The sequence below is a fragment of the Meles meles genome, chromosome 6 (genome assembly GCF_922984935.1).
Source record: "Meles meles chromosome 6, mMelMel3.1 paternal haplotype, whole genome shotgun sequence".
Taxonomy (NCBI): Eukaryota; Metazoa; Chordata; class Mammalia; order Carnivora; family Mustelidae; genus Meles; species Meles meles.
In genome coordinates, this window is record NC_060071.1 from 57,093,580 (window position 1) to 57,110,868 (window position 17,289).

General features: G+C 38.3%; 1 protein-coding gene across 5 annotated transcripts in view; it reads left to right on the forward strand.

Moving 5' to 3' along the window:
- Window positions 1–17,289, forward strand: part of SLC12A6 (solute carrier family 12 member 6) — a 101,903-nt gene that overhangs the window by 61,413 nt on the left and 23,201 nt on the right. For all 5 annotated transcript variants that reach the window (XR_006818655.1, XM_046007954.1, XM_046007955.1 and 2 more), the window contains 4 exons: window positions 12,377–12,471; window positions 13,662–13,793; window positions 15,085–15,231; window positions 17,192–17,246. Coding sequence is in view for 4 of the 5 variants with exons in the window: in XM_046007954.1 (XP_045863910.1) it covers window positions 12,377–12,471; window positions 13,662–13,793; window positions 15,085–15,231; window positions 17,192–17,246 (429 nt within the window). In the remaining variant the exon portion in view is untranslated. The remainder of the gene's footprint in view (window positions 1–12,376; window positions 12,472–13,661; window positions 13,794–15,084; window positions 15,232–17,191; window positions 17,247–17,289) is intronic.

Here is a 17,289-nt window from a genome sequence, read left to right on the forward strand (position 1 = left end):
AAATTAAGCAAGCAAGCAGAGTTGGGCTAGAAACATCTAGGATTAAAGTGTCAGGAAGTTACGGTGGTTGCATTTGAAACTTGAGACTCCAGAGGCTGCAAATGTAGAGGTGGCAGGGCTGCAGCGGGGTTGGGGTGGGGGGTGGGTAGCTGTCAGGACAAGGCTTGGACCAGCAGGCAGCAGAATGGGGCAGGATAGTTCTGAAGCCAGATTTTTTTTTTTTTTAACCAACAATATTGTAAGACTATTGAACCAGCAGGGAAGTAGTATGTTGGGTCTGGGACTTCTCATATAACCCTCAAGAGGGGTGAAGAGGTCCAGAGTCTATGATACAAAACTATTAAATGTTCAAATCAATAACAGATGGAGTTAGGAAGATGAGCATACTACTCAGGAATGAAAGACTATTTAGAGAGAACAAATGGAACTTGTAGAAAAGAAAAGCTAGTTATTGATATAAAATGTAAAGTTAACAGATTAGAAACAGGTAAAAGGGGTTTGTGAACCGAACAAAAGGAAAAACTACACCTAGACATATCTTAATGAAGCTGAAGAACGCCTAAGAAAAGATCTTGAAATCAACCAGAGAGGAAGTGCACATCATCAAAGGAACAGTAGAATGACAGAATTATCAATGGCAAAACAGATAATGTCCTAAAGTGTTTGCACAGCTGTTATTATCCTAGAATTTGTGCTTATTAGCAAGACGCTCGGTAATAAGGACAAAATACAGACGGCTGTTGCTAAATAAAAGCCAAGAACATTTTACACCACGAAACTTACTCTAAGCTAGTGGTTTACAACTGACAGTTTTGTCCCCCAGGGGGTTAGAAATGTTTGAAGACTTTTTTTGATTGTCACTACTGGAGATGCTACTGGCAGCTAGTTACTCGCAGCTAGGGATGCTCTTAAACAGCCTACAGTGCACTGGATATCCTCCACAACAAATAATTATGTGCTGAGTTAGAAACTCCTCTAATGGAATTCTCAAGAAGGTACCTCAAGTAAAGGCAAAATGATCCCAGAAGACTAGTGCTCTGAAATGCAACAAAAATATTGAACAAATAGAACTGTAAACGTGGACCTTCACCCAAGTCCGTGTTGTCTCTGAAATATTTTTAGTATCTTACTTGTGTATTAAAATAAGCTGCTAGACAATGGCTACGGTTGCCAAACTGTGGAAAGAACCAAGATGCCCTTCAATGGATGACTCTTTTTTAAACTCACTTAACAGTTTGGGATTTTTTGGTTTTTAAGATGTTATTTATTTATTTGAGAGAGGGGGAGAGAGAGAGAGAGAGATAAGGAAGATATGGTCCATATACACAATGGAGTATTTTGCCTCCATCAGAAAGGATGAATACCCAACTTTTGTAGCAACATGGACGGGACTGGAAGAGATTATGCTGAGCGAAATAAGTCAAGCAGAGAGAGTCAAGTATCATATGGTCTCACTTATTTGTGGAGCATAACAAATAACATGGAGAACATGGGGAGATGGAGAGGAGAGGGAGTTGAGGGAAACTGGAAGGGGAGATGAACCATGAGAGACTATGGACTCTGAAAAACAACCAGAGGGTTTTGAAGGGGCGGGGGGTGGGAGGTTGAGAAACCAGGTGGTGGGTAATAGGGAGGGCACGTACTGCATGGAGCACTGGGTGTGATGCCAAAACAATGAACACTGTTATGCTGTAAATAAACAAATAAAAAATAAGCTGCTAGAAATATTGGACAGAACAGTAATATGTAAATCAGAGGAGAGAACAAAGTGTTTGAAAGTCTTTGTTATTGTTGGGAGGATGACTCTTTTTTAAACTCAACAGTTTGGGATTTTTTGGTTTTTAAGATGTTATTTATTTATTTGAGAGAGGGGGAGAGAGAGAGAGAGAGATCATGGGGCGGGTGGGATGGAGGAAGAAGCAGTTTACCCCCCGCTGAGCAGGAAGCCGCATGTGGGACTCGACCCCAAGACCCTGGAATCATGACCTGGGCCGAAGACAGACACTTAACCAACTGAGCCACCCAGGTGCCCCTTTATAGTTTAAGTAAAATATGTGGAAAATTTCAAAGGTAATTACTGAAAGAATAGATAGAATGTGGAAACTCCAAAAGAGGAAAGAGAACAAATGGAATAAGGGAAAAACAAACCAAAAATCCAGAGAGAAGAAATGAGAATGAATCCTAAAGAAAAAAGACCAAATAGAAATTTTAAAATGGTAGAATCCAATCTAAACATTTAAATTGCTGTTTGATGGACAGAACTTGACAATTAAAAAGATTTTTAAAAATACAACTATCTGCTATTTACAAGAGATGTACCCAAACCATAAGGACCCAGAAAAAATGGACAGTTGAAAGACAGAGAAGGACACTGAATCAAAGGACAGCTGTATAGTTGTCATACTTTCTATTGTCTTAGAGTTTATTCTGCTTTCTAGCTTGCTAAAATAGGTACTTATCTCAAATAATTTTTATTTTTACTTCGCTAATGTAAAACTAGGACAATAGCTTCTCATTGAAGTGCTACTTTTGGTGGATCCTACAAGTTTCAATAGCTAATGTCTTTGTTGTCATTTTATTTTTTTAAAGTATTTTAATCTTGGATCCTTGTGTTGTTTTACAGTGTATTTTCTCTAATTTCCAAATTTGAAAGGATTTAAAAATGTATCTTTTCACAATTTTAACAGCTTTTATTAAAGATCAAAATTATAGCCCCTGCCCTTTGAGTGAGGGCTGGACTTAACGGTGCTTTCTAATTAATAGAAAATGGCAAAAGCAAAGTCACTTTCAAAATGAGATTACAAAAAGACTGTGACATCTGTCTTGTACTCTCTCTCTCTGGCTCTCTCTCTTTTTTTTTTTTTTTTAAGATTTTATTTATTTATTTGACAGAGAGACACAGCGAGAGAGGGAATACAGCAGAGGGAGTGGGTGAGGAGAAGCACCTCGTAATCCCAGGACTCTGGGATCACGACCCGAGCTGAAGGCAGATGCTTTACAACTGAGCCACCCAGGTGCTCCTGGCTCTCTTTGATGACTTGCTTTGAGGGAAATCCAGCTGCCATGCTGTAAACTGTCCTGTGGATAGGCCCATGTGGCAGGGAACCAAGAGAGGCCCTTGGTCAACAACCTGAAAGAAAGTGAGTCCTGTCAACAACTGTGTCAGTGAGCTTGGAGGTGTGTCTTCCCCAGGCCTTCAGATGAGACCATAGTCCTGGCTGAGCTTTGACTGGAGCTTCATAGGAAACTGAAGCAGAGGGCTCACCTGAGCCATGCCTGTATTGCTAGCTCACATAAACTGGGTGATAAAATGTGTGCGTTTAAGCCACTAAATTTGGGAGTAATTTATTGTACAGAAAAATAACTATAAACCATAGATGTATATTTAAAATACTTTCTTAGGGGACTGGGTGGCTCAGTAGGTTAAGCATCTGACTCTTGATTTCTGCTCAGGTCATGATCTCAGGGTCGTGAGATGGAGCCCTACTTTGGATTCTCCCTCTTCCTCTCCCTCTGCCCCTCTCCCTGTCTTCACACACTTGCTCGCTCTTTTCTCTCTCTTTCTCAAAAAAGAAAAAATTATAAACTGCTCTCTTGGTGAATTCAACCTTTTGTTACGTGGTTACCTTCTCATTCAGAATAAAGTTCTCCCCTTAAAGAAAAATTTATCTGGTGCTAATAAAACTATCAGCTTTTTTTTTTTTTTTTAGAGAGGAAGTGGGGAGGAGTGTGTCGGAGGAGCACAGGCAGAGGGAGAGAGAGAACCTTTTTTTTTTTTTTAAGATTTTATTTATTTATTTGATAGAGATCACAAGTAGATAGAGAGGCAGGCAGAGAGAGAGAAGCAGGCTCCCTGCCGAGCAGAGAGCCCGATGCGGGACTCGATCCCAGGACCCTGAGATCATGACCTGAGCCAAAGGCAGCGGCTTAACCCACTGAGCCACCCAGGTGCCCCTGTGCCTGATCTCTTTACTTTCAGCCTTTGTATGTCATTGTATGTCACTTGTAAACAGTATATGCCTGGATTTTGTTGTTAGTACTTTAAAATTGGCATGTGTGAACATTTACACTGTGGAAATTGGCTAACACTGTAAATTGGTTTTGTATGTGTGGTGTGTGTTTTAACTGTCTTTTGTGACTTCACTATACACACAATGAAAGCGACGTCTTTAAATGCATTGTCTACTGCTATATGCCCCAGGACCTAGAGTGCCCAGCACATCATAAGAACTTAATAAATATGTGGTGAATTAATTGAATAAGTGAGTTACTCTGAAGTGGTGATAATTTTAGGCTGTGCCATTCTTTCTGGAATATTCTGAAACAATTAGAGGAAAAGAATTACATTTTCCTTTTTTTTTTTAAATAACTTTTTATTGTGGAAATTTCCAAAGGTATAGAAAAGCAGATAGAACAGCCTAATGAATCTCCATGAAGCCATCACTCAGTTTTAACAGTATTGAGACTCTGTTTTCAAGCCCTATGTAATTTTTTCCTGGGATGTCTTTCAGAAAATTCCATCACATGATTTTATTTACCTTTTTTTTTAAGTTTATATTTAAATTTCTCTCTTTCAGAATTGTCTTTCTACATTTGATTTGAGTCAGGATTCTAACAAGTTTCACACCTTGCATTTGGTTGATGCATCATTACCTTTTTTAGTTTATGCCATTTATTTGTTGAATGAGTCAGATTATTTGTCATATAGAATTTCTCACATTGTGAATTTGATGATTGCAACGTCTTTATGGTGATGCTTAACATGCTCCTCCTCTGTTTTTTGTGAACTGGTAGTTAGATTTAGAGGCTTGGTTAGATTCAACTTCTAGTCTTTTGGCAGGAATACATCACAGGTTGTGCAGTGTACTTTTCATTGTATTAGGTTGTTGTCCACTTTTAGCGATGTTGAGATCTTTGAGTTCTTGATCACCCTGATCCACCCATTGTAAAATTATGTCTCAGCTTTTCATCTAATGGCTTTAGCAACTATTAGTGATGATTTCCTAGATCCATTTTTTTCATTAGGGGTTAAAAATTGTTAATTTTTTTCCCTAGATGCATTATTCCATATGCATTAAAATTTTTTTGTGTTTAAATTCCAGTTAACATACAGTATTATATTAGATTCAAGTATAGAATATAGTGATTCAACAATTCTTTACATTACTCAGTGCTCATCATGATAGTGTGCTCTAATCCCCATCACCATTTACACCCATCCCTCGAACCTCCTTCCCCCTGACAACCATCAGTTTGTTCTCTATAGTTAAAAGACATACAGATTGCTAACAGACACGTGAAAAGATCATCATCACTCATTGTCAGGAAAATACAAACCAAAACTATAGTCAGCAAAGTTAAGCTTAGAAGATAAAGCACAGCACTCTGGGGTGCATCTCTGTTCTAAAAGTTGTAGTTAATGAGTGTTGAAGAAATCGAGGAATTTATTTAGGGATAGCAAGTGTTAGGACTGATATGAGTTCCAGTAAAAGTTAGGATGAAGAACACATTGGGATGCTTAAAACACATAGGAGCATTGTGTCCAGTGGTAGAACTAAGAAGAGTAAGACTTTTCCATCAGTTTAAAAGAAATATTTTTAAAATCAGTTTATGTAGTGTATGGGGATGCCCGGATGGCTCAATTGGTTGAGATTCCGACTCTCTGTCTTAGCTGAGGTCTTGATCTCATAGTCGTGAGTTCGTGCCCCAAGTTGGACTCTATGCTGGGTGTGAAGCCTACTTAAAAAAAAAAATCGGTTTCTAGTGGTGATGGTTGCACAACATTGTGACTGTAATGCCTGTGATTTGCACATTTAAAAATGGTTAAAATTGCAAATTTTGTTTTAAAATTTTACCGCAATTAAAAAAATTAATAATGTAATATACCCAGAATTCTAATATTGTATACTTTAAATCAATGAATTATATGATGTTAATTATGTTTTAATAAAGCTGTTTAAAAAAACAGTCTATGTATAGAGTTAAGCCAGAAATTTCTGTAGAAGTGAAGTTAAAGTCCTTGAAAACTGGCTTACGCATCCTCTTTGACTGCTTTATCTCTGGTACTCAGTAAATATTTTTTAAGTGAATCAATAAACAAATGAAAAACAAATTTAAAAACTACAATGAGATATTACGCCTGTCAGAATGGCTAAATTTTTTTAAAATTTATTTATTTTCAGCGTAACAGTACTCATTGCTTTTGCACCACACCCAGTGCTCCATGCAATATGTGCCCTCTCTATTACCCTCCACCTGGTTCCCCAACTTCCCACCCCCAACCCCTTCAAAACCCTCAGGTTCTTTTTCAGAGTCCATAGTCTCTCATGGTTCATCTCCCCTTCCAGTTTCCCTCAACTCCCTCTCCTCTCCAGCTCCCCATGTCCTCCATGTTCTTTGTTATGCTCCACAAATAAGTGAAACAATATGATACTTGACTCTCTCTGCTTGACTTATTTCGCTCAGCATAATCTCTTCCAGTCCCGTCCATGTTGCTACAAAAGTTGGGTATTCATCCTTTCTGATGGAGGCATAATACTCCATCGTATATATATGTACCACATCTTCCTTATCCATTCATCCGTTGAAGGGCATCTTGGTTCTCTCCACAGTTTGGAGACCGTGGCCATTGCTGCAATAAACATTGGGGTACAGATGGCTCTTCTTTTCACTACATCTGTATCTTTGGCGTAAATACCCAGCAGTGCAATTGCAGGGTCATAGGGAAGCTCTATTCTTAATTTCTAGAGGAATCTCCACACTGTTCTCCAGAGTGGCTGCACCAACTTGCATTCCCACCAATAGTGTAAGAGGGTTCCCCTTTCTCCACATCCTCTCCAACACACGTTGTTTCCTCTCTTGCTAATTTTGGCCATTCTAACTGGTGTAAGGTGATATCTCAATGAGGTTTTAATTTGAATCTCCCTGATGGCTAGTGATGATGGCCATTTTTTCATGTGTCTGATAGCCATTTGTATGTCCTCATTGGAGAAGTGTCTGTTCATATCTTCTGCCCATTTTTTTGATATGATTATCTGTTTTGTGTGTGTTGAGTTTGAGGAGTTCTTTATAGATCCTGGATATTAACCTTTTGTCTGCACTATCATTTGCAAGTATCTTCTCCCATTCTGTGGGTTGCCTTTTTGTTTTGTTGACTGTTTCCTTTGCTGTGCAGAAGCTTTTGATCTTGATGAAGTCCCAAAAGTTCATTTTCGCTTTTGTTTCCTTGGCCTTTGGAGACATGTCTTGAAAGAACTTGCTGTGGCTGATATCGAAGAGGTTACTGCCTATGTTCTCCTCTAGGATTCTGATGGATTCCTGTCTCACGTGCGGTCTTTTATCCATTTCGAGTTTATCTTTGTGTACAGTGTAAGAGAATGGTCGAGTTTCATTCTTCTACATATAGCTTTCCCGTTTTCCCAGCAGCATTTATTGAAGAGACTGTCTTTTTTCCATTGTATATTTTTTTCTGTTTTGTCGAAGACTATTTGACCATAGAGTCCATATCTGGGCTCTCCACTCTGTTCCACTGGTCTATGTGTCTGTTTTTATGCCAGTCCCACGCTGTCTTGGTGATCACAGCTTTGTAGTAAAGCTTGAAATCAGGTAACGTGATGCCGCCAGTTTTGTTTTTGTTTTTCAACATTTCCTTAGCAATTTGGGGTCTCTTCTGATTCCATACAAATTTTAGGATTATTTGCTCCAGCTCTTTGACACATACCGGTGGAATTTTTGATCGGAATGGCATTAAAAGCATAGATTGCTCTAGGAAGTATAGACATTTTAACAATGTTTATTCTTCCAATCCAAGAGCAAGGAACGGTCTTCCATCTTTTTGTGTCTTCTTCAATTTCTTTCATTTGTGTTCTGTAGTTCCTCGAGTACAGATCCTTTCCCTCTTTGGTTAGGTTTATTCCCAGGTATCTTATGGTTCTTGGTGCTATAGTAAATCGAATCCATTCTCTAATTTGCCTTTCTGTATTTTCATTGTTAGGAGCGCCTGGGTGGCTCAGTGGGTTAAAGCCTCTGCCTTCAGCTCAGGTCATGATCCCAGGCTTCCGGGATCAAGCCCCACATCGGGCTCTCTGCTCAGCAGGGAGCCTGCTTCCTCCTCTCTCTCCCTGCCTGCCTCTCTGACTAGTTGCAATCTCTGTCTGTCAAATAAATAAATAAATAAAATCTTTAAAAAAAATTACCTAACTCTGTATTTTCATTGTTAGTGTATAAGAAAGCCACTGATTTCTGTACATTGACTTTGTATCCTGCCACATTACTGAATTGCTGTATCAGTTCTAGTAGTTTGGGTGTGGAGTCTTTGGGGTTTTCCATATAAAGAATCATGTCATCTGTGAAGAGAGAGAGTTTGACTTCTTCCTTGCAAATTTGGATACCTTTTATTTCTCTTTGTTGTCTGATTGCCGTTGCTAGGACTTTTTTTTTTTTTTAAAGATTTTATTTATTTATTTGACAGAGAGAGAGATCACAAGTAGGCAGGGAGAGAGAGGAGGAAGCAGGCTCTCCGCAGAGCAGAGAGCCCGACGTGGGGCTCGATCCCAGGACCCCGGGATCATGACCCGAGCCGAAGGCAGAGGCTTTAACCCACTGAGCCACCCAGGTGCCCCCGTTGCTAGGACTTCTAATACTATGTTGAACAAGAGTGGTGAGAGTGGGCATCCTTGTCGTGTTCCTGATCTCAACGGGAAGGCTGCAAGCTTTTTCCCATTGAGGATTATATTTGCTGTGGGTCTTTCATAGATAGATTTTATGAAGTTCAGGAATGTTCCCTCTATCCTGATACTTTGAAGCGATTTAATCAGGAACAGATGCTGGATTTTGTCAAATGCTTTTTCTGCATCAATTGAGAGGACCATGTGGTTCTTCTCTCTTCTCTTACTGATTTTTTCTATCTCATTGATTGATTTGTGAATGTTGAACCATCCTTGGAACCCAGCGATGAATCCCACCTGGTCCTGGCTGAGCGGTTTCCCCCCAAGATCTTAGATTCTCGAAAGACCTCACGACACCTAACAGAATGAAGAATATGCTTCTAGACAGACCCTCTTAAAAGCAGCTAGGACAAAGAGGCTCCTTACATACAGAGGAAAGCCCCTTAGAATAACATCAGACCTGTCCACAGAGACCTGGAAAGCCAGGAAGGGGTAGCAAAATATATTCAGAGTACTAAATGAGAAGAACATGCAGCCAAGAATACTTTATCCTGCAAGACTGACATTCGAAGTTTGGAATGAAATTCCGGAATTCGAAGTTTCGAAGACTGGCAAGACTTAAAAGACTATGCAACTACCAAGCCGACACTGCAGGAAATATTAAGGGGGGTCCTATAAATGAGAAAAAATCCTAAGAATATCATTGAACAGAAATATAGAGACAATCTACAGACAGAAAGACTTCAAAGGTAACACAATGTCAATCACCACCTATCTATCAATAATCACTCTCAATGTGAACCGCCTAAATGCGCCCATAAAACGACACAGGGTTGCAGATTGGATAAAACAACAGGACCCATCCATATGTTGTCTACAAGAGACCCATTTTGAACCTAAGGATACACACAGACTGAAAGTGAAGGGATGGAGAAGCATTTTTCATGCCAATGGCCCTCAGAAGAAGGCCGGGGTAGCAATTCTCATATCAGATAAATTAGATTTTAAACTAAAGACTGTCGTCAGAGATACAGAAGGACACTACATAATTCTTAAAGGGACTGTCCACCAAGATGATCTAACAATTGTAAATATCTATGCCCCCAATATGGGAGCAGCGAATTACATAAGAAAACTATTAATCAAGATAAAGAGTCACATTGATATGAATACATTGATAGTAGGAGATCTTAATATGCCTCTCTCAGTAATAGATCATCGAAATTAATAAGGAAATAAGAGCATTGAATGAAACTTTGGACCAGATGGACCTCATAGACATATACAGAACATTCCACCCTAAAACAACAGAATACTCATTCTTCTCAAGTGCACATGGAACCTTCTCCAGAATAGACCACATACTGGGTCACAAAGCAGAACTCAACTGATACCAAAAGACTGACATTATTCCCTGCATATTCTCAGATCACAATGCTTTGAAACTGGAACTCAATCACAAGGAAAAGTTCAGAAGGAACTCAAACACCTGGAAGCTAAAGACCACCTTGCTTAAGAATGCTTGGATCAACCAGGAGATCAAAGAAGAACTTAAACAATTCATGGAAACCAATGAGAATGAAGACACTTTGGTCCAAAACCTATGGGATACAGCAAAGGTGGTTCTAAGGAGGAAATAACATAGCCATCCAAGCCTCCCTCAAAAAAATTGAAAAATCCAGAATACACCAGCTCTCTCTACATCTTAAAGAACTGGAGAATCAACAACAAATCAAACCAACTCCACATGCAAGAAGGGAAATAATCAAGATTAGAGCAGAGATCAATGAGGTAGACACCAGAGATACAGTAGAACGTATCAATGAAACTAGAAGCTGGTTTTTTGAAAGAATCAATAAGATTGATAAACCATTGGCCACACTAATCCAAAAGAAAAGAGAAAGCCCAAATTAATAAAATGATGAATGAAAAGGGAGAGATCACAACTAACACCAAGGAAATAGAAACAATCATCAGAAATTATTACCAACAGTTATATGCCAATAAGCTAAGCAACCTAGATGAAATGGATGCATTCCTGGAAAACTATAAACTCCCAAAATTGAACCAGGAAGAAATTGACAACCTGAATAGACCAATATCTAGTAACGAGATTGAAGCAGTGATCAAAAACCTCCCCAAAACAAGAGCCCAGGACCTGACGGATTCCCTGGGGAATTCTACCAAACTTTCAAAGAAGAAATAACACCAGTTCTCCTGAAGCTGTTTCAAAAAATTGAAGCAGAAGGAAAACTTCCAGACTCTTTTTATGAAGCCAGCATTACCCTGATCCCCAAACCAGGCAAAGACCCTACCAAAAAGGAGAATTTCAGACCAATATCACTGATGAATATGGATGCAAAGATTCTCAACAAGATCCTAGCAAACAGGATCCAGCAGCAGAATGGCTAAATTTAACAACATAGGAAACAACAGGTGTTAGTGAGGATGTAGAGAAAGGGGAACCTCTTTACACAGTTAGTGGGAATCCAGACTGGTGCAGCCACTCAGGAAAACAGTATGGAGGTTCCTCAAAATTTAAAAATAGAGCTACCCTTCAACCCAGAAATTGCACTACTAGGTATATACCCAAAGGATGCAAAAATACAGAACTGAAAGGGCTGATGCACCGCAATGTTGATAGCAGCAATTGTCCACAATGGTCAAATCATGGAAAGAGCCCAAATGTCTACCCACTGATGATACAAAATGGAATATTACTCAACCATAAAAAAGAAACTTTGCCATTTTCTATGATATGGCTAGAGCTCGAATGCATTGTACTAAATGAAATAAGTCAGTCAGAGAAAGACAAGTACCATATGACTTCACTCATGTGTGGAATTTAAGAAACAAAACAGATGACATGATCCAATTATTCTGATAGCTTGTTGGCTATTTCCCAAACTTGTATTTAAGGTTATAAGACTTTAACTTTTGTAACTTTTATATTTGTGTTTATTTCCTGAATACTTAGTGTTAGTTCTTAATAACATTTACATAATTTATTTTCTCTTTCCCTCTGTAAGGCAATTATAATTATATATAACTCTTATACAACAAAAACCCAAAGCTAAGGAAGTACTCATGCAGACTCTATTGTCTGAGGGAACCCAGTCTCTTTTTTTTTTCTTCGTAGCTGGTTCACCAGATTCTTCTGGGGTACCTCTTTTAACATGAAACAACAACAACAACGAAACATGTGCCAAGGGTTTGTACAAAAATAATGCTTGGTTATGTGACCTAATGTCTTTTTTTTTTTTTTTTAACCTAATGTCGGCTTACAAAAGGCTGGACAGCCCTGGAGGTAGAGGGGCTTTTTTATCATTATCAATAGCAGCAGTGTATAAAGTGTATAGTAATACACTGAGTAAGAACTCAAGAAGCACTTTTTAAAATTTTTATTCTAGATTTGAGTGACTTTGGGAGTAGGGCCCTATATAGACTAGAATCCTGAAAGAATAGTGTTTCCAGATGTCTTCATGCTGTTAAGCCTTCCTATTGTTTGCCTCTTAGAGATTTAGTTTTCCTCCTGTTTTAGAGGGGGCCACATTCTCTAAGCCTGGCTAATTGAGTTCTCCCTAAAATTTGAACATGAAAATGGATACAGATGAGGATATTGCCTCATTACAGAGGCAATATGAGGTTATTTGGTGCTGATATTTCTTTAATACCAATGCGAAACTAACTTAATTTCTTTTTTTTCCCAGATGATGGGCATAAGAAAGCTCGAAATGCTTATCTCAATAATTCCAACTATGAAGAAGGAGATGAATATTTTGATAAAAATTTGGCCCTCTTTGAGGTAATATTTGAGAGAAAACTGCAGCAGAAATTTCAGGAACAGAGATTTCAAGATAACTTTTCTGTCCCATTTAGTTTTAAAACAATACAAGCTGGATAATTTTAAGAACTAATTGTTAAAATATAATACTTACTATAACTTGTCATTATAGTTGATTTACTCTGTATAATCTAATTATCACCAAGTAATAAGTAGCCATTAAATCACATTTCTGTGAATTGAGGTAGGATTTTGACATCACAGGCATATGGAGAACCTTGCTGTCTAATTCAGCTAGGATTTAAATACTTGCATTGGAATTATTTATGAAATATAAAGTAGAGTATTTTTCAACTTTGTGTTTGGGAAGCCCATCATTTACCTTAGAACTACTGATCAAAAATCAATGTAGGAAATAGGTTGCTCGATTAAGAGGGCCTGTATGTCTTCCTTAAGACCATAACGACTCTGATGGGCTCTGTATTCGGGTTGTTGAAAGGAGCCTGCTTTAGTCCAGCACTGCCTTTGTGTCTGGCTTTGGACAATGATATTTGATTTGATTAATGATCTCAGTGTACCTGTTTTTTAAATGATACCCTCTTTCAGCTTTGTTCAAGAAAAGATCTGAGGTGAATATTTAGTTCAGTCACAAAATTTTTTTATTGAGCTCTCTGTGCTTGGTGCAATAAGTAATAGTCATAAACATTATTAGAATGTTAGTAGCCAAGGGGTGCCAGGGTAGCTCAGTTGGTTAAGCATCCAACTCTTTCCCTCAGCTCAGGTCTTGATCTCAGGGTCATGATTTCAAGCCCCACACTGGGCTCCATGCTGGGTGTGGAGCCTACATTAAAAAAAAAAATGTTAATAGCCTAAAGAAAGGGGCACTGTAGTTAAAGGTAGTAGTATCAATGTTTTTTTCAAGGTTACAGCTATCTGTAGGGACCAATGTGATTTTGTTTTTGCTGTAAAGTTAAGTCATTAGAAAGAGTGATAAAGCTTTTCACTTAAGAATTTTGTAAAGATTTGTATAGTCCTGATTAAGTGATACTTTAATGTAGGAGGAGAATAAAGCCTTATTTATAAATTTTCTTAAAATATTTACCTGTGAAATATCTTCTCATTTAATTTGCAACTTTTTGGTAGAGGTCCACTTTGATGCTTATTTCCAGTGTTCTTTATTACTCATTTCTTCCATGTTTCTGGCTTTATAGGAAGAAATGGATACCAGACCAAAGGTATCTTCTCTTCTCAACCGGATGGCCAATTATACTAATCTGACACAAGGAGCAAAGGAACATGAAGAGGCAGAGAACATCACTGAAGGGAAAAAGAAGCCCACCAAGGTGAGACCTTCAAAAAACAAGAATAAATAAAAAGAGTCCCACATATAAGAAAGGAGGAAATATCCAGGTCATCACTCCATGCTCAAAAACTATTGGATACTTGATATATGACAGGCACTGTTCTGAGCAGTGGGGTCATAGAGAAGCAGAACATATAATGTCCTATTCTCATGCAATCTAAATTCTAATACGAGGAGATAGTTATTCAACTATGTATTATGGGTTGACGATGGTCTAACAAAAATAAAGGCAAGGACAGATGGTAGCTACACTTGTGATGAGCATAGCATAACATATGCAAAGACTTGTCAAATTACTTTGTAGTACACCTGGAACTAATGTAACATCTTGTGTTAACTTCAGGAATTAATTGATTTTTTTTTTTAAAAAGGCAAAGTAAAGATACTGAAGCTGGCCAGCAAAGAGAGCCAGGGCAGAAGTTGTTACTGTTGTAGAGAGGTTGGTCAGGGAAAGCCCTTTCTGACAGGGTGATGTTTGTGCAGAGGCCTAACCAATGTGAGACAGTGAGCACCCCCCCCCCCAGTTGGGAGAAAAACGTTCCAGGGAGAGGGAATAGCACTTTCAGAAGAAGAGGGTTCACACCCACCTGCTGATGCCATCTCTCTTTTGTGAAGTGATTGAGTTTTTCAAAAACTAAGTTTCAGGATTTCTCAAAAGGAAAATATGGAACAATATTACAAGTTAGCTTTCTGGTTGTTCAGGGATAAAATGACTCTCAGATCTTCATTTTACCAACTGCATTTACCAGCTACCATGAAGGACTTTTGCCAAATTCTGAAAGAAGTCCATCAAATCATTATTCAATTTTTAAATGAAAAAGGAAAGCTAGAGGCACCTGGCTGACTCAGTCAGTGGAGTGTGCAACTCTTGATCTCAGTGTTGTGAGTTTGAGCCCCACATTGGCTGTAGAGATTACTTAAAAATAAAATCTTTTTTAAAAAAAAGAAAAGAGAAACCAATAGTTTCAAAGAACAGAACATTTTAAATTTGGGGGCGTACACTTAAAAGTTTGTGGCCAAATGCCCATGTAAAAGCATATGGGGACCTGTGTAAAGTAAAAATGTATAGCTCTAGGAATATTAAAAAGTTGGTGATCATTTGTAAGATGGAGATTTTATATGTGCCTCTTTTAAGATATTGATTATACTAATTATTTCTTTTGTAAGTAATATAGTAGTTAGGGAATAAGTTTTTATATACAAATAAGAGGATAAAGCATCTTTTCTAGATGACTATATAATTTTTCTTTTGTCAACATCTTTCGTTTCAGACCCCTCAAATGGGTACTTTCATGGGTGTCTACCTCCCGTGCCTACAAAATATTTTTGGAGTGATCTTGTTTCTACGCCTTACATGGGTCGTGGGCACAGCTGGAGTTCTTCAGGCCTTTGCAATTGTCCTTATCTGCTGCTGCTGTGTAAGTCCCTAGTTGGCTCTTAGAGATCACTTGGATCTTAGAAATCACTCTTAGAGTGATCTTGCAGGAGCTCAAGATTATATGCACTTGACCTCTTTGAGAATGACACAAAGACTAGTAGGGAAAGACTCATGATCTCAACAGGAGAGATTATTTTGATATTAAAGTCTGAAAGATTTTCATTTATTTAGTGTCTACTCTTTGCTGCTTATATGCATAGTATGATGTACTGGAAATTACAAAGGAAGACTTGTAGAGGAGGTAGAAGATATAGTCCTTGATTCAAGGAATTCAGAATACAAACCATTTGAGTTTGATAGCACCAAAGTTAGAAAATGATGTACTACTCCAGTATAGTATTAAGGAACAACACTGATTGTTGTTTGAGGTGAGGAGTATTTGTTTTGTTTGAAGTCTCATCTGTTACCCCTTCCTCAGAAATTCAGATGTGGTTTCCAGGTCTTCTTCCCCACTGTACTGAAAACATTCTGATCTTGAATTTAAACTCCTCTTATCCACATATTCCATCCACATCTATCAATTTTATTATAAATTGGTTATTATAAAAAATTATTTTTTATTCAACTGTTGGCCCTTTAATTACCATCATTATTATATCCTCCTCATGCATTATGCTCAGCTGGGTGCTATCTATATAAAGCGGGATAAGAAGACATAGTTTGTATCATTAATAACTCAAAATTAATAGTCCCATCTTTTTTTTTTATTCTTTCTTAGTCTTAAAACTTCAGGGCCATGTTTGGCTCCTTGATTACCCCTCACATCTATTCAGCTACCAAGATCAATCAAGTCTCCCTCTGGAATCTCTTACATACAACCTTCCTTTAAATTCCTGTTACTAGCACTAGAGTCCTTAATTTTCACTGAACTATAATAGCCTAGTAACAAGTCACTACACCTTCATCTGCTCCCTATCTGCAGTCCATTTTATACTCTGCTGCTACCAGGTGATGTTTTCAAAATACAGTTTTTTATTAGTTCGGAAGTCTTCAGTGGTTCCCCTCCTTACTGAATATTGTTCTTGTAATTGTAGCTGGTCCTTAGTTAGTTTCTGATCTGTTTTCCAAGTTAACTAGGAAACCAGGGTGAGATCAGTGGCTCCTATTAGCACCCAACCTATTGCTTACGATATAGAAGCATTTTAAGAGAATATTCAAGATAACAGTAATGTGACTAGGGCAATGAGTTGAACCACATCATCTCATTTCCATACTATTAGGAATGGCAGCCAACTCCCTTCATAAAGGTAAGTAGAGTTAATTTTTCAGAAAGGGCTCTGAGGCCCATAGGCAGGAAAATAGTAGAGAAATACAGTAACAATCTTCTCCTTTCACCCTACGACCCAGCAATCACACTACTGAGTATTTACCCTAAAGATACAAATGTAGTGATCCGAAGGGGCACGTTTATCCAAGGTTTATAGCAGCAATGTCCACAATAGCCAAACTATGGAAAGAGCCTAGATGTCCATTGACAGATGAATGGATAAAGAAGATGTGGTATATATATATACAATGGAATATCATGCAGCCATTGAAAAACCCAAAATCTTGCCATTTGCCATGATGTGGATGGAATTAGAGGGTATTATGCTAAGTGAAATAAGTAAATCAGAGAAAGACAAGTATTATACATCTCAGGGATATGAGGAATTTGAGAAACAAGGTAGTGGACCATAGGGGAAGGGAAGGAAAAATGAAACAAGACGAAACCAGAGAGGGAGATAAGAGACTCTTAATCTCAGGAAACAAACTGAGGGTCGCTGGAGGGTAGGGGGGTAAGAGGGATGGTGTGACTGGGCGATGGACATTGGGGAGAGTATGTGCTATGGTGAGCACTGTGAATTGTGTAAGACTGATGAATCACAGACCTGTACCCCTGAAACAAATAATACATTATGTGTTAATTTTTAAAAAATCTCCTTTCACTTCCTTTACAGACAATGTTGACTGCTATCTCCATGAGTGCCATTGCCACTAATGGAGTGGTGCCAGGTCAGTAGGCTAAGATTGTATTTCAGGGATTGTCAATGACTAC